This window comes from Fusarium keratoplasticum, chromosome 5 (genome assembly GCF_025433545.1).
Source record: "Fusarium keratoplasticum isolate Fu6.1 chromosome 5, whole genome shotgun sequence".
In the NCBI taxonomy this organism is placed as follows: Eukaryota; Fungi; Ascomycota; class Sordariomycetes; order Hypocreales; family Nectriaceae; genus Fusarium; species Fusarium keratoplasticum.
The window spans coordinates 1,121,394-1,142,890 of NC_070533.1; the positions used below are offsets into that span (position 1 = coordinate 1,121,394).

The window sequence follows — 21,497 nt, forward strand, 5'->3', positions numbered from 1 at the left end:
GTCGGAGAGGAGCTCTGATGTGGTGGTAGGTCAAGACGTTTGCGAACGAAGACTACCTGCCATCTTCGGCACAGCCGGGCAGGAAGCTCGTTGGGCGGCCAAGAGAAGAAAGCAGAGCGGACGTGAGGCGGTGATGGAATAAGCAGGAATGGGAAAGAAGTGTGAAAATGACGAGGCCGGTGATTGATTGCGTAGATGTTGTAGGCTGAGTCGCGGTGCTGCAGGCTGCCAGAATCTATAGCGCAGAACGTGCCCCCGGAACGATCGGTCAAGGCCCAAGGCTCGTAAAAGTCGGGGGGATCTGGCGATGCCGCTGATGATGCACCTAGGAACCAAAAGTGGGCTTGGGCCGTCAGCGCCTTGGGGCTTTTGCGTATACTCTTGCTAGCCGTGCCTCCTCTGTCAGCGCGGGATCGGGTCACCGTCAGGGGGCCGTGGCACGACTGGGAAAACGGGGAAGAATAGAAGCCCGACCAGGGGGGGACAACGGAGTTTGAACAACGGCGACGGGATGAGAGAGGATACATTACGCAGTAGAGGTTGGTTGGCTGTAGGTACCTGCCTCGTAGGCACGGAGAGCACGGGCCATCCGGGAGCTTCAAGGTGGAAGGAGGGGCACCTCACGGTGCTTGCTGGCAGCGCTGACGTTGGGTCTTCCCTACAAGGAAGGTACGTACCTGTCAAGCTTCCACAATGGGGATCTGGACGGGGGAGAAGTAAACGGTACTTTGATCTTGGGCTGGGAGGTTAGGCACGTGAGCTGGATGACGAACAGCGTTTCGACATCCCCTCACCTTCTCACACCCACCCCTTCAGCTCTCAGCCATGACACTCACCAGTTGGCGCTGGCTCTGCTGACAATGCGTGGCAGCTTCTGATGTGACGGGAAGCTGTCGATCAAAGCTTAGCTGATGAGCAAGTTTATCAACATCCCCCCAGGCTCTTGAATGAGTTCCAATGCCTTGTCCGCCAACTCTGAGCATCTTATCGTGTAAGTGGGCTGATAGTTCATGCCCATACTCGCACGCCACGGGTGTGAATTGTAATCTCAATTCCAACTAGTAGCCCCACCCAGCCGACAACAACTCGCTCCTCTCAGCGCCGGTCAGCGACACACTCGGCCACGGGATCACAGCAGTGTCCAACAGCTCACCCAAGGCCAAGGACACCTGAGCTCAAGGCTGGCGAGCTCACCCGGGAGACATTTCACATCCCATGACATTCATGGCTTCACTAGAGTTGATTAGCTCACTCAATCACTGAACTGGTGCTGTTCACTTACACGCAGTTCTCGATCCCATCTTCCCACCTCCATCAAGGTTATCAGCAGGTCCTTCATTTGAACAGCTTACCACACGCGTAATCGCCAAGACACTGAGGGATCAACTACTCTTGCATTCCAATTTAACAGCCCCTGATTCTGTCTAGGCTCTTGATAAACTCATATTCCGGACCTATGGCGGCAATTGAGCGCTGGGCCCACGTGATGGCCCTGACAAGAGTCAAGACACGTTTCGTCGCAACTCAGCCTGACTGTCACGTAAACAAAACCCTAACAGGACGCGTCAGGCATACACACGCACACAAACTCCAAAGGCTTCTCATCAAAAATCGCAGACAAGAGATGAAATATACGTGTCGCTTCGTATTTAAATCATGAACTATAAACAGTGGTAGTGGTATTCCGAATCACTTCCCTCGCAGACCTTCCTCAGGATTTTCCGCCCCTCCAAAACGCGCCAACCGACCATGATTCTCGCGTTACCGTCATAACCGACACGCCATGAAATGTGTCATGTCATGTGTGATATAATACAAGTGCCATAATCGCGTTGGAGAGAATGACCTTCCACTTCGGCGCGTCATTCGCTCCTTGCACGAAGACGACCGAGGATGTGAATGGTGTCTCTGCGCACGCGTGCAATCAAACAATCAACAGACCCGCGCTCTCGTTCAAAACCCAGTAGAAACCCAGTGCCCTTACTCTCCGTGTCCGAACCATAAACAAAACCGTGAACGCCATGGCCGTCATTAACAAAGATCAATGGTGCCAGAGGCATGCTTCTACGCCTTGGAGGCAGCAGCCTTCTTGGGCGCTGCTGCTCTCTTCGACACGGCAGCCTTCTTTGTGGGGGCGGCCTTGGCAGGCTTTGTGACGCGACCAGTCTTGGTCTTGGTGAGAGGGGCATCGGCGGCCTTCTCAGCCTTCTCGGCCTGGGTCGAGTCAGCACAGATCAAAGTCAAATTGCATCAAGGGAACACACCTTCTTGGGAGCAGCAGCCTTCTTGGGGGCGGCGGCCTTCTTCTCAGCAGGAGCCTTCTTCTCAGTGGCAGCGGCGGCAGCCTTCTTAGGAGCAGCCTTCTTTGCAGGAGCGGGCTTTTCAGCGGCAGCCTTCTTCTCGGCAGCAGGCTTCTTCTCAGCGGCAGCCTTCTTGGGGGCAGCGGCCTTCTTAGCGGCGGGCTTCTTGGCGGGAGCCTTCTCGGCAGCCTCCTTCTTGGGAGCAGGGGCAGGCTTCTTCTCCTTCTTAGGCTCAGGCTGCTTCTTGGCGAGCTTGGTGCCACCAGAAGGACCCTTGGGCTGCTCGAAGATGCCCTTGTCAACGCCAGCCTTCAGGGCCTTGTTGAAGAGCGAGTCGAACATGTTGTCCGTGACATTGAGAGTGTTGTTTGCCTTGACATACTTCTTCAGGGACTGACGGCTGTGGTACGAGTCAGCGACCGAATGTGGGAGAGGGGAGGGAGCGGCGACAGCTGGATCGCGTTGCCAGAGAAGAGAAGAGAAGAAAGATAAAAACTAACCTAGAGCCCTTTCGGTCCTTGAGCTATTGAATGGAAAAAAGACAAGTCAGTAAGAGAAAAGAGCATTGCGAAAGACAAAGAGTGCGACACAGAAGGTCGGGCGGGCGCGCATGGCGATGGCTTCAAGCCGCGACCGAGCGACGTGGTGGGCGCGCAACGGGAGACGCGCCGAGGAACAGAGAATTTCAAAATCCACATACGTTGACAATGGCATCAGTGATCATGTCCTTGAGTGAAAAAGTCAGCAAGTTATCCAAGAGAAAATACCGCGCTCAGAAGGCAAATGGGCTCACCTGGTAGCTGGCGTGGCCAGACTTCTTCGCGGCGGCGGTCTTGGGAGGCATGGTGAAGGTTTGTAAGTTGTGTTGGTTGAAGAAGGAAGGCAGATAATGCGTCTGAAGATGGGCAGAGAGGCGACGAAGATGCGAAACTCGGCGAGAGATTTGATATGCGTATGATGAACTGAAGAACAAGAGTCGAGCAGAACGATCCCGTCGGGCGCGTGGAGGGGACGGGGCATGTTTATATATCGGGCGGGGGCAGGACCGCAATCAGTAGCTCTTTCTCTGGGCTCTAGACTTCTGCTCCTGCTCTTACAACTTTGCAACCTCTTTACCCGCCCGTGCTCACCTGCCACAGACCCACCTTCCTCGATTGGGAAGAGGGGCATCTAGCGCCACACCATAGGCCAATGCACGCTTTGCACCCGTGTCTGCACAAGATGCATCAGCCTTGCACAAGGGGAGCTTCGAGTCCTCTGATTGGCCTGCGGGGCTTGCACAACTCTCATGCATCATCACTCGCCTGCACAAATGAGCTTCAGCCACACCAGGTGGGCGATGCCAAGAAGGCCCCTAGCTCCTCAGACCGCGATATGCCACCTTGTAAAAATCGGGGCGCTCAAAAAATGCCAAAATAATGCCAGGGCCTGTGACCATTTTTTTGATTGGTCGGTCCAGACATCACCTCGGGTGAGGTGTACCTCTGTGTGATCTAGAGTCTGGCAGAATGCGAGAGCAACTCATGCCCCCGAGCATCCATTTCCCTCGATTCTCTCGTTTCTTCGCGCACCCTCCTTTACGATCCAAATGAGTCATTCTTGTCGTGTTCTTGCGAGTTTGCGGCGAGTTTCCGCGTCTGAAATATGGGGGAGGATTCACCGGTTTCTTGCGCGTGATAGTTGAAGCACGGCGGCCGTCGACTGGCCGTCACGGCACGTTTGAATGAGCCATGCTCGTTGTCGCATTCCGAATTGTGACATGTACAGTCATTTCTGTCTCCCTGAGGAGCTCGTCATTGTCTTCAGAGGACTCGGCGACGTTTGTTTTCGAGTTTTCGAGTTGTCCCGTGTTGATTTGACCGTGATATCGACCTTATCGTCCAAAGTCACTTTTTGTGTTGAATCGCGACATCGCGCGCCGGCACCTGAAGCTATCCGCATCCCACGACTGCCTGATCGTCAACCCGCCGCACATCACGCCATTGACTCATTTTAGTTCGTTTGGGGGTCGTGGACTACGCGGATGCAACTTGAAGACATTTTCCAATATTTTCGTTAATCAGAGGCGCTCCGTTGCCTCTTGAGAGCGCAGAGATGTCGCATCACGACTTACACGGTCGGAGGCGTCAAACAAGCACGACAGAAGATTGCCCTCCTCACCACCTGCAACTCCACTTCATAGATCTTTGCGCGAATGAAGTTTACTTGAATGGTCTATCTATTTTTCATTATTTTCGCAAATTTGCGCATTCATCACGTCTATGAGCACGCAAACCCATTCACAATGTTGCAGAGCGGACGCGCCGCGCGTGCAAATGTTGGGGTCAGCCCAGGATTCAACACCAACATGCGCTAGCATAGTTGGCTTGGGTAATATCTCGGTCGCACGGTCTAAATATCCAGTTTCTTTTGTTGTCGATGGCAATTTGTGTCGTTATTGTCTGTATGGGAATTCACCACTCTACTCTCGCCCGACTGGGTGACTACGTCAGGTGAGGGGCATAGCGCGGCATCGTGAAGCGTGCGATCTGCGAGTAAGCCAACACCATGGCTTTCAGGCTGGCAAAACAGGTTGAAATCGCACCAGATACTCAGTCATACATGCCCTGCTCCGATTTACTATGTTGATTTCGCATTTGTCCACCACTCATTGTAGCCTGGCGGTCTTTGTTCTGTGCACTCGCCTTGAACCTTGTCCTGACAACCTTGCTACCCTACTCCATCCATACGCTTTCTGAGTCAAGAGATAGCTTTACTGCACATTACCAGCAGCCAGGCACAGCTTCAGCCTGGCTTTGCAATGCTTCATCATTCCAGATTCTCATTTCTTATGCTCGGTTAAAGTCTGTAGCTGCAGCTGAGTCAGTGGCATTCCTGTCGCGGCGTCCAGAGAGAATCGAGGCACCAGTGCCTCTCTCATATTGGCTAGGTTCCGAGAATCTCTCTCCTTCCCTACGATAACATAACATATGAAGCTGTATCCTCTACTTCGCCCATAGTTCAATTATGTATAAAAGGGGGGTGCATATAGATTCACCTTCTACGTAGGTAGAGGTTGTTCGCTGACATAAGGATGGATGGCATTGTCTACCGTGGTCAACAAGGCACCAAACATGCGAATTTCCTGATCGGTAAACGATAAAGATAAGCTTTATTATCGCTTGTCTACCCATGTAATGATCTATTCGTCCTCGCTAACAACCGTCAGGGCGATCAATCTCATCTGGAACGGTGTACCTGAAACCTGTTGTCCAATTTAGCGACGCATGTGAACAATCACATGACCATACCGATAGAACACAGTCGACAGTACAGTGCTTATCGCCTGTTGACACCTAACGCTTTACCAATCAGAGTAATGCGGGACCCGGAACACGATCGTTCCTAGAAGGTCGTAAGGACACCGACACCAACGCCAGAAAAGGCCAGCGAGGCAGGAGATCATCACCAGCTACACTTCGTTTCTACTCTTGATTTCTTCGGCGATCGAATTCCGCCAGCTTCGACGCGAACACGGGATCATGTTTGCCCTTTTTTGCATCTAATACTTCTCGGATTTTCTCTTTCTGCCCTCTCACGGAGCTCGTGCCGTCCGCCGTTGTTGCCCCACGTCTCCTTTACTGGGCGCATGCTCGTCCGATAGACAGCTAGACGCCCTCGATCCTCTCTCCGATTCCACCTCGACACTGTATCGTCACCATGGCCGATTATGCACAGTACCACGCCCTTGGTCAGGGCGAGGTCATCGACCCAAACGACCCTAATCGAACCTCGCAACCCGCTGCCCAACAGTTCCAGCCGCCTGTCGCCCCGTCTCCTTACCAGCAACAAGCGACACCGCAGCCAGGCTATGGCGGAGCGCCGCCTTACTATGGAGGCCAACAAGCTCCTCCTCCGATGACTGGATCGCCTGCCCCAGCTCCTGGATACGGTTACGGTCCCCCCCAGGCCCAAGGACCTCCTCCAACAGGCCAAGCTCCCCCGTCTCAAGATGCTACGCTGGCCGCGCAACTGGGAGGAATGAACTTGGGAGATGGACACCACACAGCACGAAGAAAGAAGAAGGACCGACATGCATACCATACTGTCGAGGCCACAGGTTCCTCGCAAGCCTTCAATGGCATGCCTGCGCAGGGAACTTCGGCTTCGCAGTTCCTCGACAACAACGTCCCAGGCGCCCCTGGCTTCGGACAAGGTGCAAGCCCCATGGGCACACCTCAGATGATCAGCCAAAACCTGTACGGGGCCCCTGCGAATCCTGCTTTCAGCCCTGCTGTCCCGGCGATCTCTCCCAATGCCGGCGAGGGCTTCGTCGATACCGCAGCTGTCTCGACCAGCGGGCCCAAGGTCTCCCCCGACGACATGCCCAGCGTGCCGGCTTCACGAGATGTTATCCAACAACACTATCTGAAGAACGTCTATCCTACCTTCGAGCGACATGTTCCCCCGCCTGCAACTGTCTCGTTCGTTGCCTATGACCAGGGTAACTCGTCTCCGAAATACACCCGACTTACACTCAACAACATCCCTGCGACTTCCGAAGCCCTTCAAGCCACAGGCCTCACACTCGGAATGCTTCTTCAACCACTGGCTCCCCTCCAGGCCGGAGAAACCGACATTCCAATCCTCGACTTTGGCGAAGCCGGTCCTCCACGATGCAGACGATGCCGAGCTTATATGAACCCCTTCATGATGTTCCGTTCGGGTGGAAACAAGTTTGTGTGCAACCTTTGCTCGTATCCCAACGATACCCCGCCGGAGTATTTCTGCGCGACCAGTCCTCAAGGCGTGCGAGTCGATCGAGATAGCCGACCTGAGCTTCACCGAGGAACGGTGGAGTTTGTGGTGCCCAAGGAGTATTGGACGCGGGAGCCAGTCGGCCTGCGATGGCTGTTCTTGATCGACGTGACCCAGGAGGCCTATAACAAGGGCTATGTAGAGGCCTTCTGCGAAGGAATTCTCGCTGCCTTGTACGGTGGTGAGGATCAGGAGAAGGATGAGAATGGAGAGGCAAAGCGGAGGATACCTGAGGGAGCCAAGGTTGGCTTTGTAACATACGACAAGGATATCCATTTCTACAACGTCAACGTGAGTGTATCGATATCATACCGAGGTAGCTGTACTAACATCAGCCAGCCCGCCTTGGACCAAGCTCAGATGATGATCATGCCTGATCTCGAAGACCCCTTCGTACCTCTGAGCGAGGGTCTCTTTGTTGATCCATATGAATCCAAGGATGTCATCAGTTCTCTCTTGACACGCTTGCCGGATATGTTCTCGGTCATCAAGAATCCCGAGCCTGCTCTCCTTGCTGCCCTTAACTCGGCGCTCGCTGCCCTCGAGAAGACGGGAGGTAAGGTGGTGGCATCGTGCTCTGCCCTGCCAACCTGGGGCCCTGGACGACTCTTTATGCGCGACAACGGTAACCACCCAGGCGGCGAGATCGACAAGAAGCTCTATACGACGGAGCATCCAGCGTGGAAGAAGGTGGCCGAGAAGATGGCAGCCGCTGGCGTTGGTGCCGATTTCTTCCTTGCTGCTCCTTCAGGCGGTTACCTCGACATTGCTACAATTGGTAAGCCAGCTTGTTTGGAATATAGGACAAAAAGAACTGACTTTATTTCTAGGCCATGTTGCTTCTACGACTGGCGGCGAAACATTCTACTACCCTAATTTCATCGCTGCACGAGACAGCCGGAAATTGTCTCTCGAGATTACCCACGCAGTGACACGAGAGACTGGTTTCCAGGCTCTCATGAAGGTCCGTTGCTCCAACGGACTCCAGGTCTCTGCCTATCATGGCAACTTTATTCAGCACACATTTGGCGCGGATCTCGAGATTGGTGTCATCGACGCAGACAAGGCGATGGGCGTCACATTCAGCTACGACGGCAAGTTGGATGCCAAGCTTGATGCCCACTTCCAGTCTGCTCTCCTGTACACCACTGCCTCGGGCCAGCGCCGTGTGCGGTGCTCCAATGTCATTGCCAGCGTGACGGAAACTTCTAAGGAATCTGGTGCGCGTGAGCAGGGCATCCGGGAGTGCCTCAAGTTTGTGGACCAAGACGCCGTCATCTCGGTACTGGCCAAGGAGGCTAGCACCAAGTTGGCGACGACTTCCAGCAACCTTAAGGATATCCGACACTGGCTGGGTGAGAAGGCGATTGATGTTCTTGCCTGCTACAGGAAGCATGCAGCACAGCAACACCCGCCTGGCCAGCTTGTCATGCCGGAGCGATTGAAGGAGTTCTGTATGTACCTGCTCGGTCTCCTCAAGTGCCGTGCCCTCAAGGGCGGTGTTGAGAACTCTGACCGCAGAGTACACGAACTCCGGATGCTCCGGTCAATGGGTGCTCTGGAGCTGAGCCTGTACCTCTACCCCCGCATGATCCCCATCCATAACCTTCAGCCCGAAGAGGGCTTTGCCGACCCTGAGACGGGCCATCTGAAGGTACCACCTTCGATCCGCACGTCCTTCTCACGCGTCGAGCCTGGTGGTGTTTACCTGGTTGATAACGGCCAGCAGTGCCTCCTCTGGCTTCACGCACAAACCTCGCCCAACTTGATCGCTGATCTCTTTGGCGAAGACAAGGATTCCCTCAAGAGCCTTGACCCGTACACGTCGGCTCTGCCAGTGCTCGAGACGCATCTGAACGCGCAGGTGCGCAACATCATCGAGTTCCTCCGCACAATGCGCGGTTCCAAGGGCTTGACGATCCAGCTGGCGCGACAGGGCATCGACGGAGCCGAGTTTGACTTTGCTCGTATGCTTGTGGAGGATCGGAACAACGAGGCACAGAGCTACGTGGACTGGCTGGTGCACATTCACAAGGGCGTGCAGCTCGAGGTTAGTCATGGCGCATCCAACTGATCATGCTGAGTGAATACTGACGAGATGCAGTTGAGCGGACAGCGCAAGAAGGAGGGTGACGAGCACTCGAATGCAGCAGCCTTGTCCAACTTTGCAGGACTGAGACCAGCTTACTGGTAGTTGAAAAAGCTTACGTGTAGTGTAATAGAATTTGATACTGAGAGCAGCGGTTGTGTATTCTGGTGTCATGGCATGGGATGCAACAGCAACAGACGAAAACCCACAGGGGAAGAACAGAGCTTGGTTAGCGAACAACGAAGAGACGACGGACGACTCATCCATCCCATCCATGGATATTTGGAAAGACCCTGTCAATGTCTGTTTTGGCGAGAAAATGCCTCTCTTCCCCCCGGTTCTCATTCGTTTCGTTGCCCATGACTCGCCATGGTGCCACCCGTGTCTGTGTCTATCCGTGTGGCCTCTGGCATGACTGACTATCCACGGCAGCAAACACGGTCCAATGTCTCCGTTCCTGGACTTTTACTCAGTCTCCAGGCGGCCAAAGCATCTCTTGTCCATCTGCACCTCGCCTGTCGGCATGATCACGCCTGAAACAATACCCAGCCCTCATCACTCTCTCGGCTCTAGTTGATTCTCTCTATATTCTTCTCACTTTTTGTTTGCCTCTCACCGTCTTTACGCCGCCATCCTAACAGTGTCCGTGGCAGGACGGGAGACCGCGCGGATGCAACCTGCCGTGTCAGGGTAGTGCAATCGAGATTTGTGCAACCTTGCTATGGGGGCGAGAAGAGGGGACAGATGATCGATGTTCTACATTTCGTCTAGCAGCGGTGGGGAGATTTTCTTGAAGAGAAACGAAGAGAGTCTTATAGCATGAGTGTTAAGGCAAGTTGGCATAAATCTCGCTTCTTGGCGTCAAAACTAGGTATGAGAAAACCGGGGATGTTGCATATCACGCGTGTTAAAAGAACGCATTACTTTTTTTGCCTCTCTGATATTCATCCCATCTTCTCAGAAAACGCAATACAGTGAGTAGCTTTTCTCATGCGGTCAGCCGCGGCTAAAGACCCGCCCAACTTTTTGGGGTTACACGCGAAAGGATCAAGAGTAGGTATGCAAGTAACATAGACAAGGGGCCAGATCGAAACGCTGCGACCTTGGGGAGGCTGCCTTGTACAGCAGTAGTGTGGTTGTATTTATGTGAGCGAGTGAGCGTGTGTGTGTGTGTGCCCCATCATCTCTCCCCCCCTCCTTTCTCCCCGGGGGGATGCGTTATCTTGCATTGGTAGTGGTGACCGGGGAAGAACGGAGGGGAAACATCACGTACCTACCTAGGTATGTAGCAGTCCAGACTTTCTCATGAGGGTGTCGTGGTTGTTGGTCGATAGTCTTGTCAGATTCTTCGTTCCATGGCCTGTAAGCATCCATCCTCCTGCAAACACCACCAACACATCCACATCTTGAATTCTACCCTTTCTCTCTCCCTGTCAAGCTGAGCTCCCACGCCCCCTGCGACCCCTTCTCCATCAGACCACCCCCAAACTCTCTCCGGGAGGCGGTCAGCGTTCGTTCATCGAGGGCAGGCAATGGGGAATTCCCCCCCAGCGCATAACGCGTGCGTACAGATGTGGTGGGATGGTTTGAGCTATATCCCACGTCCTGGAGCCTCCTCCCCCTCAAGTAACCCTAACCACGGCCATGAGGATACCCGCATGTGCACGTTGTGACCGAGGCTAGCACGTCTTGGCCCTGGTCGGCAAGAGCTGATGGGTGGGTCAAGCGAGTAGAGGTAGACAGTGTGCTTGTTGGTAGTGAGTAGAAGGCCTCAGCATGTCTGAATGTAGCGCCAATGGCTGCTTGTGTTGGTCGTCTAGCAACGTCTCTTCTGCCTCGTCTGTTAGCAACTCCTCCATGACCACTCCAACATGGTGATATCACCGGCAATCTCATCCCAATTGGGGTCGTCTCGGCCGAGTTCAGCCCCGGCGATCCGTACATGAGATCCACCAGCGTCAGCTTCTCCCCCCCGGCCTGTGGGACTTCACACGGTGAACCAGGGTGTGACACGAGGTAAAGGGAACAAAACTCGTTGGATACTTGAGCTAGAGATATGTGAATGTGATACACCCAACACCGATACCCTACCCAGCCCTTCCCAGTCCAGCCCAGCCCGTCCCAGCAGTCATCATGTCGTCGTGCAGACCAGAGCAGCCTGGTAGGGCCGCTTGCCATTCAGTAAGACGCCAAAAGTTACCCCCCCAAAACACCAACAAAAGAAAAAAGAAACATGTCGTAAGCCTCATGACAACCAACAGCAACCTTGACCAACTAAACCGCCAGCGGCACCCCCATTCATGTAACCAAACAATCCTCCATCAGCATCGCATCAGCTCCCTCGCGGCTCCAGATACCTGGGGCCCCGGGCCTGCCATCCTCTAAGCGCCCAACAACTTCCCTTGTTCGTTGGCTGACCGCCAGAATGCGGACAACTGCAGCAGAGTCGAAAAAGAAACGTCGCACAAGGGTCCCGTCAGTCCGGTCGGCCTCAAAATGGATAACCGCCAGGGCTCCCATAACCCGGTTGCCTTCTGGGGCCGGGCCCTCCTGGCTACCTTCCAACTCGGGGAATCCTCTCGAGTCCTCGCAGAAGCTCTGTGTCTCGTCTTGGACCCCTGCCCAGGGCTACAGACAGCCTGGCCTGGTCTGGCTGTCATGGAGCCAGATCACGTTGTGATCATGCCGAGTCCATATCGTGGATCGGGTTGCCGAAGCACTCGGTCAACTTCGGCGGGGCTGAAGACGTGCTCAAAGATGTGGCAATCAGTCGGGGAACTGCCATGACTGCTGCTGCTGCTATGGCTCTTGCTTGACCCTGACGAGCTCGAAGATCCAGCCCGAGACTTGCCCTTGGAGCCATTCTCCTTCTTGGCAATCTCGTCTAGGATGTGCCGCGCGGTGCTTTGGAGGGGATCCTCGAATACGAAAACAACGTAGGAAAACTGCCCACGTAGATCGGGGTCGAAGAGGAACACATCCCGCCAGAGCTCTGCCAGCTCCTGGGGAGGGTTGCGGTAGCCATTGCCAAGGCCAAAGTCGCCAATCACCACGCGGTCGTAGCCGTTGTAGAGGCAGATGCGGAGGGCGCCACGCAGCTTATCGCGAGTCATCTCGCGTTCCTCCGCAAACGAGTACTTGGTGCCGTTGTCCTTGAGTTTCGGCCATCGCGTTGGTGGTACCGACACAACGGGCAGGTCAAACCAGCTGTCCAACCGATCGTAGCGGTCGTGAGGTCCACGGCAGACCACGACGGCGTCAGACAGGATGCCGCCCTGGGAAGGGATGGGGTAGTTGCTTGGTTCGGGTGAGTTGGGCCAGGGCGAGTTCAGCGTGGCTGAGAGGTTACTTCGTCGGCAGAGCTTCTCCTCATAACCAACGCAGCCAGTCTCCCAATCCCCCCCAGGTCTTCGTTCATTGGCGGCGCAGATAAAGGGAATACGCACTCTGGGGCCACCAACCGCTTCGCTCGCCTGCGTATCCATAGCTGCGTATGTCAATGCCTTCATGACCGGGTCGCCAACCTCGATAGTAAAGGTGGGCGGCCGGGTACTGGGCTTCTGACGCTGGATAGCGAGCTGTGCGATAGGCTGCCTGTAGAGGTACGAGTAGGGTGGGAAGATGTCGCCATAGTTCTTCTTGACGAGTGGGATGAAGTTCCTCTTGGTATCGGCTGCGACTTCTGAGGGCCGTACCCGGCTGGATCTCGGCGGTGCCATTGGGAAGATGAGGGTATACAACAACTTGTAATGCAGGAAAGCAAGCAAGCAGTGTCTTTGCGAGGAACGAGACAGCAGTTGATACTACCTAGTCAATAATACGGGTAGAGTAAGAGGCTGGGTAGTAAGGTGAAAAGAAGGCTCCAAGGTCAAGGAGGAGAAGTAGGAAGTGAACGGCAGTGACTTGGGTGACGACGAGAGAGTAGGTACATCGATTCATTGCAAAGGGCGGCGAGACCCTTATATGCACACTGGGCAGTGAGTCTGAAAAAGCAACACGGTGGAGGAGTCTGTCACCAGACAAGATGCAATACCTCACTCACGGTCAACTGGCGCAAGCGAGAGGGGATGGATGGCCACTGGGCTGTGTGACCCAATATGTCCAAGATCTGAACCACTTGTTTAGGACAGGCTCAGCCAGAGGCGAGGCAGCAAGCCAAAGAACGGGCGGACCAGAAAGAAAGCGGCATGACTTTATGGGTACGGGAAGACGTAGGTGCTTGCTTAGATGGCCCATGGTCCCGCCGCTTGTCGACAGGCATATACTCTTGTACACATCGAGCCCGGTGCCCGTCCGGAGGACAGTACAGACCAGACAGCAGAGAAGACCCAGACATGGCATGGCAAAACAAATGCAGGGCCACACGAATTAAGGCAAGCCAACGGCAGGGACAAGGACAGGACCCATCACGGAGAGGGCCCCAGGGACTAGGGACTATCAGTCGCCAGCCGGGGGTACCAGATCGTCACCACCACCACAGGCTGTAGGGGAACCGGCATCCAAGTTGACGGAACCAGGGTGGGCTACACTGGGCGTCAACTGTCGGGAACCGTGGAGCAGCTGCGAGATCTCACGGGAACACAGGCGGCGCCGCCATCTCAAGACGGGGCAAATAGCCATGCTGGTTGGGCAGTTTGACGGACGACCAGGGCCGTCGACGAGAGAGAGCGATATCCATCGGTGGGCCTGACACAGCTGGCCGGGACATTGTTGCGAATCAAGATCTGTGGCACCCCTTCATCTCGCCTGGTCGAAGCTTGTGTCCAAGCGGATGGTAGCCGGGGTCGCGGAGCGGCTGTGAAAGAGACAAGAGAGCGCGTGTGCGTGTGTGTGGTGGGGTCATCGAGCGTGCGTGACGAGGAGGCTCAGCTTGTCGAGTCCGAGTACACGGGAGGCTAAACTGACTGTGTGTGTGGGAAAGCCGGGGGCATTGGGACCAAAACCCGTGTCTCGTTTGCTGAGGCCATGGAATCTCGAGGGTTGCAACCCAGCGACTACCCGAGTTGGGACTCGGGCTCGCCTGGGCTTGACCAGGTCGGTAACTAGGCGATTCCACATGTTATGCGAGAGAGGCGGCAAGGGTGAGGAGGTGCGCAATCGATCGGCTCAGAATGTGTGAGACATGAGAGACCGCATAGAGTCCAGTCACGATGCTCGGTCTAAGACAGAGCCGGAGCCGGGGCGGGAGACGGTGCGGGAGGATGCGGTGTAGGCTTTCTTTTTCCTCGTCCCGAATGATGTCGGAGTTGGGAAATTAAAGAGAGGATCGGTGAGTTTGCCTTTTGGCTTTTGGACTAGTTGCAAAGAAGGGCGCTTGGTGTGGGTGTGGGTGGATGTCTTACTCCGTGTCTTGTCTCGTGAGATGCGTGGTTAGAAGAGCGTGTGAGTGGGTGCAATACGTGATGACGGGGAGAAGGTCTCGGACGGGAGACGATGAGTTGCTGACGGACGTTGTTGGCGTGTCCGTGAGATGGAGATGAACGGGGCTGTTGTTGTTGAGGACGAGTTACGTGGAGTTGAGTTGAAGTTGAATCAGTCTATGTAAGGTTGCGGGTACCGATGTCATTCCATCACACCTTCCAACCTTTCGTCTCATCTTCTGGACAAAGGACAGGTCCTGTAATGTAAGTTCTAAGCAAGGAAGGACCGTCCCGGCGCATCGGCTTGTGCACCTGCGCACACTAGCAACAGGCCGGCGCCGTCATCTGTGATCTGTGATCGGGGATCGGCCTGTAAAACCACCCGCAGAGCAACCCACACAAGGCAACCTTGAACCCAATCCTCACTAGATTACAGGGCTACAGGGCTCTATTGCAGCCACTGTAAGCATGTCAGCTCCCAGCGTTCCCAGCAGCGGGGATCAGATGCGGTGCGCACCTCAAATCCGCCGCTTTACCCAGAAGGGAACCGCCCAAGGGACCCGACGGACTCCCAACGGCTTATTCGTTTTTCCACTGGACCCAAGTCTCAGCTACCCTGGAGCTTGGCGATGGGTCATCTGCCGGTCATCCAAAAATTCTCCACGACCATCTCGGAGCTCAACATCCCTTGCATCCAAGCTCCACGACGTCACTTCTCACCGACAAGAGAGGACTAAGCCCCTTTTGCCCATTCCGCACATGACCCGTCTTTCCCGAAGTCTCAAAGACGCGGCTCAATGATTGATGTGGATTGAGGCCTGACAAGTTCCGAGACTCACTTAGTTCTTATTTGCATATCCCGAGCTCTTGACGTATCACAATGCGTTCAATTCGCCTTTCCAGTGTCCCGAGGACGGCAAGATTATGGGTTCAGAGAAGACCCTACTCGGTTCGAGTACCTGGCGAGTGCCAGAAGGACATCAAAACTGTGGCAGAACTGAAGGCCTGGGGACCATCAACCCGTGTACCAGATGTTGAAGTCTCTGGATGGGTGAGATCAGTGAGGAAGAGTTCTGGCGTACGCTTCATCGACATCACCGATGGCTCATCTATGCGTCCGGTTCAAGTGGTTGTCGATAAGAGCTTGGCCACAGAGTATGTAAACCAAGTCTTCGTCTCAGTTAGCTCGGATGTATCAGATCTTGACTGACATCTCCCTAGCATGCGCCCCGGTGCTGCTGTCCGTCTAAAGGGCACGTGGGTTGATGAGACTAGAAGAGAATCCGAAAACAATGCAGAATCTTCAGAGGCTCCCAAGACACCTGCCAATGCCGAGCTTCAAGTCTCAGAGGTGGAGGTTCTGGGCCATTCTGATCCTCAAGTATGATGACCCAGTCCGTGTCCACGTGGAATCTCAACTCATGCGCAATTCAGACATATCCGATCCAGAACAAGTATCAGACACCTGAAAGTCTTCGCACAATCTCTCACCTTCGGCCACGAACTCCTCTCAACTCCACCATGCTACGACTGCGCTCTGATGCCACCGCTCTCCTCACTCAGTTCTTCTTTCAAGAACGCTTCCAGCAGTCACACCCGCCCATCATCACCTCCTCTGACTGCGAGGGTGCTGGCGAGGCTTTTGCGGTCAAGGCCTCTTCACCGGGCGAGTTCTTCCGCGACCCCAAATATCTAACGGTCTCTTCTCAACTTCATCTCGAGGCTCTCGCCCAGGCACTCGGCAACGTGTGGACTCTGTCTCCAACGTTCCGTGCTGAGCAGAGTGATACGTCAAGACATCTCAGCGAGTTCTATATGCTCGAGGCTGAAATGAGCTTCGTTGATGATATGGATGAGGTTATGGACTTGGCACAACGCATGTTGAACTCTCTTGCGCGTGGACTGAAGGAACTCAACGCTGCCAAGGAACTCGAGCAGAACCGTGTCGACTCCAAAGATCCAGCCGAACGTCTCGCATTCAACGATCTAGTTGACCAGAAACAACTGGATCGTCGCTGGAGAGGTCTCCTGACCACCAAGAGATGGCCTCGGGTTACCTACAGTGAGGCAATTAAAATCCTAGAGCCCATAGCCGACCAGTTCGAACACAAGCCGACATGGGGTGCTGGCCTACAGTCAGAGCACGAAAAGTACCTGGCCGAGAAGATCGGCTACGACGAGGCTACCGACTCATCCGTGCCGATTTTCATCACCCAGTATCCGCGCGAGATCAAGGCATTTTACATGCGCCAGTCCGCATCTTCCCCTGACGCCGGCCTGACGGTCGACTGCTTCGACCTCCTTGTTCCCAGCCTTGGCGAGCTGGCTGGAGGCTCCATGCGTGAGCATCGCCTGCCCCAGCTAGAAGAGAACATGCGTGCTCTGGGTCTCGAGGTTCCTAGCAAGCAGTCTCCCAAAGGAAAGGAGCTGGCCTGGTACCTAGACCTGCGCCGCTGGGGTTGTCCCCCTCACGGCGGCTTCGGTCTTGGATTCGATCGACTCCTTAGCTATCTCACAGGCGTACCCAACGTCCGTGATGTCGTCGCCTTCCCGCGTCACTATGAGCGGTGTGACTGCTGATTGCAGCGCTGCTCCCAACCTTTCTCCTCTCACCTCTCCCACTCAACCCCCCCTGAAGAGTGGCCCCATTCCTTGATGTCTGGCGCATCGTCCTCGTTAATGCTTGCCTACCTTGGAAGTTGAGCTCCCCTCGGCTCAATGTTCAGCACCGCACTCTGGGCGATCTGATACCCGTGTTTCTGCTCTGTGGTACGTTGCACGCATCGAGGCGAGCGACACCCGTGTACCGGGGACAAACGGTCACAACAAACATCCCTCCCCTCTATTCTCTCTTCTCTCACGCGGAGTGCAGCACCGGCGAATACTGTGTGACACTGGAATGGGCCCATGTCTATGTTCCCCAGCCCTCAGATGTGAGCTCTCGACGATGCGGTGAGGAGGAACTTCTGGCTCGACTCGGGTGAGTGCATCGTCTTGTTTGCGAGATCGACGGGGAAACTTACCGGATCTTCCGGGGACGAGGAGGAGGACCTGATCTCTGAGATCGAGACAATGAGATCTGGGGACTGAGATCGCTGGGTGAGCCATCTTGTACTCCACGACCTGCGCCTGCGACATTGGGGGGCTTTGTATTATAGAGTGTAGACTACGTGTATGTTGGCATTACCGGCGATGTGTGATAGACAGATACCACATACTAGATCCTTTCGACTTCACGCTATCTTCCCGGGTCGACTGGTCATCTCTCATAAGTCAAATTCTTTGGCTCACTGGGTGCATTGATGTTATAGTATCATGTAATCAGGATCTTAGGGCAGGTGAGCGCCTCGCACTACATCGTTGATGGCAATATACAGCAGATACTGGCCAGAACTGGAGCTCATGCCAAGCTGATGACGCTGCGTTCAGGGGCATACTGGCGAATTCAGTGCTCTAGATGGTAACTAAATTATGGTCTTGCTCTAGCTTGTCGATTCTGTAACTCATTTGGCCGATTTGATTCTCGAATTGATACTCTAGATCAAGCCATGCTACTCGTAAAAGCTACGTGTATCTATGACCCAGTTTTGCCGTATATCGAGAGGAGAGGTTGTGGTTGACAAACGACATCTCATCGGCCGAATAGTTAAGAGTAAATTTCGCCTTTAACTATTCGAACTTGTTCGTTCCCGTGTTTGGTGCCCATGTCGACACCTTTTCTTATTCCTTGCGTGGTATGAGGTTGTCCAGAAACACCTGTGATGACATCTCGCTTCAACGACAAACTCTAGTCGAGTACTCAATCTCGGCATCCTTTGGAAGAGCCAATGGCATACTACTTCATGGCAACATGGTAACGTAGACTCTACCCAGATACGAACTTCACAGCGTTGGTACTCAGAGAGTTACAAGAATATCCCTTCGCCTCGAGAGGGTCACATAGCCAGATCTCAGCCACGGCAGTCAATACGGTGATAACATGCCCCATGTTCCATATCTAGGCGAGTACACATCATCCACCTCCCTCCGGCACAGCTTGCCGAAAGCCCAAACATTCTCCACGAGGCCTCCTCGGATTAAGGGGCTGCTGATACTCATCGAAGTTGAGACCTACTTACCCTAGAGGCTCACGATCCCCCACGATGCGACACCACAGAGCGAATGAAACTTGTTGAGGACAGATTCACCATCGGTTCACGGCAATCTACGATCCATCCCTTTCACAAGCCATACAAGCCTTTGATACGACAACAGAAGAGGGCGCCCCCTGAAATGCTAGGGGAATCTGGATAACCGGCAAGTCGATGGCGTGGTCGGCGTTTAATAGCCTCAAGCTCAGCCACCACGAAACCTCGACGATGGTTTCTACTCTGGCCGGGGGTTCAAGGAGCAGCCAGATAGGGACTGCAGATCCGAGCGATATGATACGTGACCGAAGCCCACCGTTTCATGGCGTGGGTTGAACGGCTTGGACGGCAAAGAGTTGAGGAACCCTGGACTAAGCTAAGGAAGGGGGGGCAAAAAAGAAAAAGAGACAACAATAAGCATATCTGACCATCTTGCGGCGCATGCCATCATCCCGCGGCACAATGAGCGCAAATCGTGGTGCCGACGCAGCCGTTCCGGGGGAGGCTGGACCCTCTTGAGTGTGGAGAGGTGTGTGTGGGACCCTTGTCAAACGGCGCTTTATTTCCGTCAAGCTTTCTCACTCTTGGACCAAACCAAACTGTGTCGCGGATGGAACTCGGTGTTATAAAACTGTGGGCTTGTTGCGAGGTGTTGAGGTGTTTTGAAGAGTGGGTTGCTTGTGATGGGATTTGGATCTTCATCGGGTCCATGCCCTCAGACCAAGAGCCCACAGAAGGGAGAGAGGGGCTTCGAGAAGAACTTTTTTTTTTTTTTTTTTTTTTGTACTCATCCGTGCTAAGGACCGAATGATCGGTCCTTTGAAAGCCGCATCTCCGGGAGAAGACCGACCTTGGAAGCTATGTACACCGTAGAAGCCGGTGTTACTGAGATACAGTCCTCATCAGACCCCTTTCTACTCATCATCTCCATGGCCATGACGTCGGGGGAGAAGGGGGGCGGATCGGATATAACGGCCTCGCTGGTGCGGCCACTTTCCAACTCTTGTATCTTGTTCCCCCAAGTCCCAAGTCTTTTTCTGATCCCGACTTTGCCGGGAACCACGTAAGCTTGGCGACGGAGAGTCGGAGGGACCCCAAGACTCTTGACACACACCGAACAGCAAAAGTGCGCCGCAAAATCACGGGGTATGTAGCACAGTACGATATACATAACATGCACAAAAATCAAACACCCCCTCCCTTTTTTTTCTCTCAAAAGTCTGAAATAAGCTTAAGCTGGGGGCCCTTGGGTCGGGGATGGGATGGGATAGGATGGGATGGATCAGGGTTGGCAGGTCACAATCACACAAGCTTCAGTCAATGGCGCCAGACCAAAACCATCAGAGACAGGTCTTGGGGCTCCCGTGGCGTTGACCATCTGCATCTCTTCTCATTGACCCTATTACTATGCTGCTCTGCTTTGGCTCGTCCTTCTCTCAAGATGATGCCAAGATCGGAAGCCAAGTATCAGCCAAGACCAGCGGCGCAGAAGGTCATGACAGCTTGGCGAAATAACCCAAGATCTGCAACCAACAAGCGAACAAGTCGCGCGCCGCCGCCGGCCAAAACGGGTGAAGGGGCAACCAAGAAAAAGATGGACCTTTGCAAAAGATGCCGACTTATCCATGCGGCACCCCCGACGCCGCGACGGGAAATGGGGGCGCATTCCGTTAGATAATAGGGTCTCGGCCAGTGGAACCCGCGCTTTGATCGATCACCATTCATTACTGACTGTCGCTGTCGGTCCGCGCGCTGTTTTAATGGGGAAGCTCGAGTTTCTTTATCCCTCTCGGGCCCGTGAGGATCCACAAAATGCTTCTTTTTCGTTTCTTCGTGTCCTTCTCGTCCCCGCCAAACCCCTTCTCTCGCATCATTTCCTTTCGTCATTCATGACAAATAGCTTCACTCAAGCAACGAACCAGTCCCGGTATCACGACAGGATCATGCTCTAGCGGATCGCTCACCTTCCCACAGTAGCCAAAGAGGTTACTAACTGCAATTCCCCAAATGCTACGTAGTATGCTTGCTTGCTACAAGTTATGCACCTCGGGCGTGTGTGATGATTAGGTCACGGAATTCTTGTGGGCTGAGGGTCACCCAATGATGTCGCTCCAGTGACCCCCTTTCAGCCTCATCATCAACACAAAAGGTCCAGAACTCACGGGATGCAGCAGAAGAGCATCTGTGGCTAGCTGGATGTCACCGACAGTTTGCCAGTCTGCATCTCAACACGCGTCCAACGTTAAAGTGGTGATGCCTCCTATTCTACCGCTCGAGTGTGGCTTTCTGAGTGAGTGCCATAGCCTTTTATTCGCGCGGGAGCGACAAAGCTCAAGATGCCGCCCAGGCCGCCTCCTCCTCAGATATGCATGACCTGATGCGTAAATCCAGGCCCCGAATGGGCGAGTCTGGGCAGCTCTTGGCGCCGCGAGGATGGATTAAAGTTGCAGTGCGCCTGGCCTCTTTGGGGGGGTGCTGCCTGCCATGAGCCACTAATGCATGGAAGCGAGACCACTGACCACCGCCTATTTTGCTCGCAATCCAATGGACCTGGATCCTTCAGGCCTCGGTCCCGTCGTCGGCCTCGCTCTTTTTTTTTTATACCTCGCACAAATACGACCTGGCTGAAGCACCGGCTGATATGCTAATCAGTGCAGCCTTGTCCTCTTCTGTGCCTGGCTAGGGGTTTGTGGCCCTGATGCCCAGGCTCCATCCGTCCAGATCACGCGGGAGCATTTGCTCCATCATCACGTCTTGGCCCTATCTCGGCGCAAAGCCTTGGCTGATGATGGCCAAGATAACTTTGTGCGGGCGAGTTTCAGCA

The 21,497-nt window shown here is 54.3% G+C and overlaps 4 protein-coding genes across 4 annotated transcripts; 2 read left to right on the top strand and 2 right to left on the bottom strand.

Annotated features, from left to right (window-relative positions):
• Nucleotides 1–2,064: 2,064 nt before the first annotated feature.
• Nucleotides 2,065–3,144, bottom strand: NCS57_00700900 (Histone H1; the record flags this gene model as incomplete). Its single annotated transcript, XM_053056873.1, has 5 exons — nucleotides 2,065–2,214; nucleotides 2,265–2,700; nucleotides 2,801–2,823; nucleotides 3,001–3,027; nucleotides 3,094–3,144. 5 exons carry the CDS (start codon nucleotides 3,142–3,144, stop codon nucleotides 2,065–2,067), a joined length of 687 nt encoding a protein of 228 aa, XP_052913068.1.
• Nucleotides 3,145–5,999: 2,855 nt separating this feature from the next.
• NCS57_00701000 (uncharacterized protein) lies at nucleotides 6,000–9,291 on the top strand (the record flags this gene model as incomplete). The annotated part of the gene is made up of 4 exons (XM_053056874.1): nucleotides 6,000–7,388; nucleotides 7,437–7,875; nucleotides 7,928–9,147; nucleotides 9,202–9,291. 4 exons carry the CDS (start codon nucleotides 6,000–6,002, stop codon nucleotides 9,289–9,291), a joined length of 3,138 nt encoding a protein of 1,045 aa, XP_052913069.1.
• A 2,564-nt stretch (nucleotides 9,292–11,855) lies between these two features.
• On the bottom strand, nucleotides 11,856–12,905 carry NCS57_00701100 (uncharacterized protein; the record flags this gene model as incomplete). Its single annotated transcript, XM_053056875.1, has 1 exon — nucleotides 11,856–12,905. The coding sequence occupies one exon, from the start codon at nucleotides 12,903–12,905 to the stop codon at nucleotides 11,856–11,858; it is 1,050 nt and encodes a 349-aa protein (XP_052913070.1).
• A 2,521-nt stretch (nucleotides 12,906–15,426) lies between these two features.
• NCS57_00701200 (Asparagine--tRNA ligase) lies at nucleotides 15,427–17,126 on the top strand (the record flags this gene model as incomplete). Its single annotated transcript, XM_053056876.1, has 3 exons — nucleotides 15,427–15,701; nucleotides 15,768–15,927; nucleotides 15,981–17,126. 3 exons carry the CDS (start codon nucleotides 15,427–15,429, stop codon nucleotides 17,124–17,126), a joined length of 1,581 nt encoding a protein of 526 aa, XP_052913071.1.
• Between the last annotated feature and the right edge of the window lie 4,371 nt (nucleotides 17,127–21,497).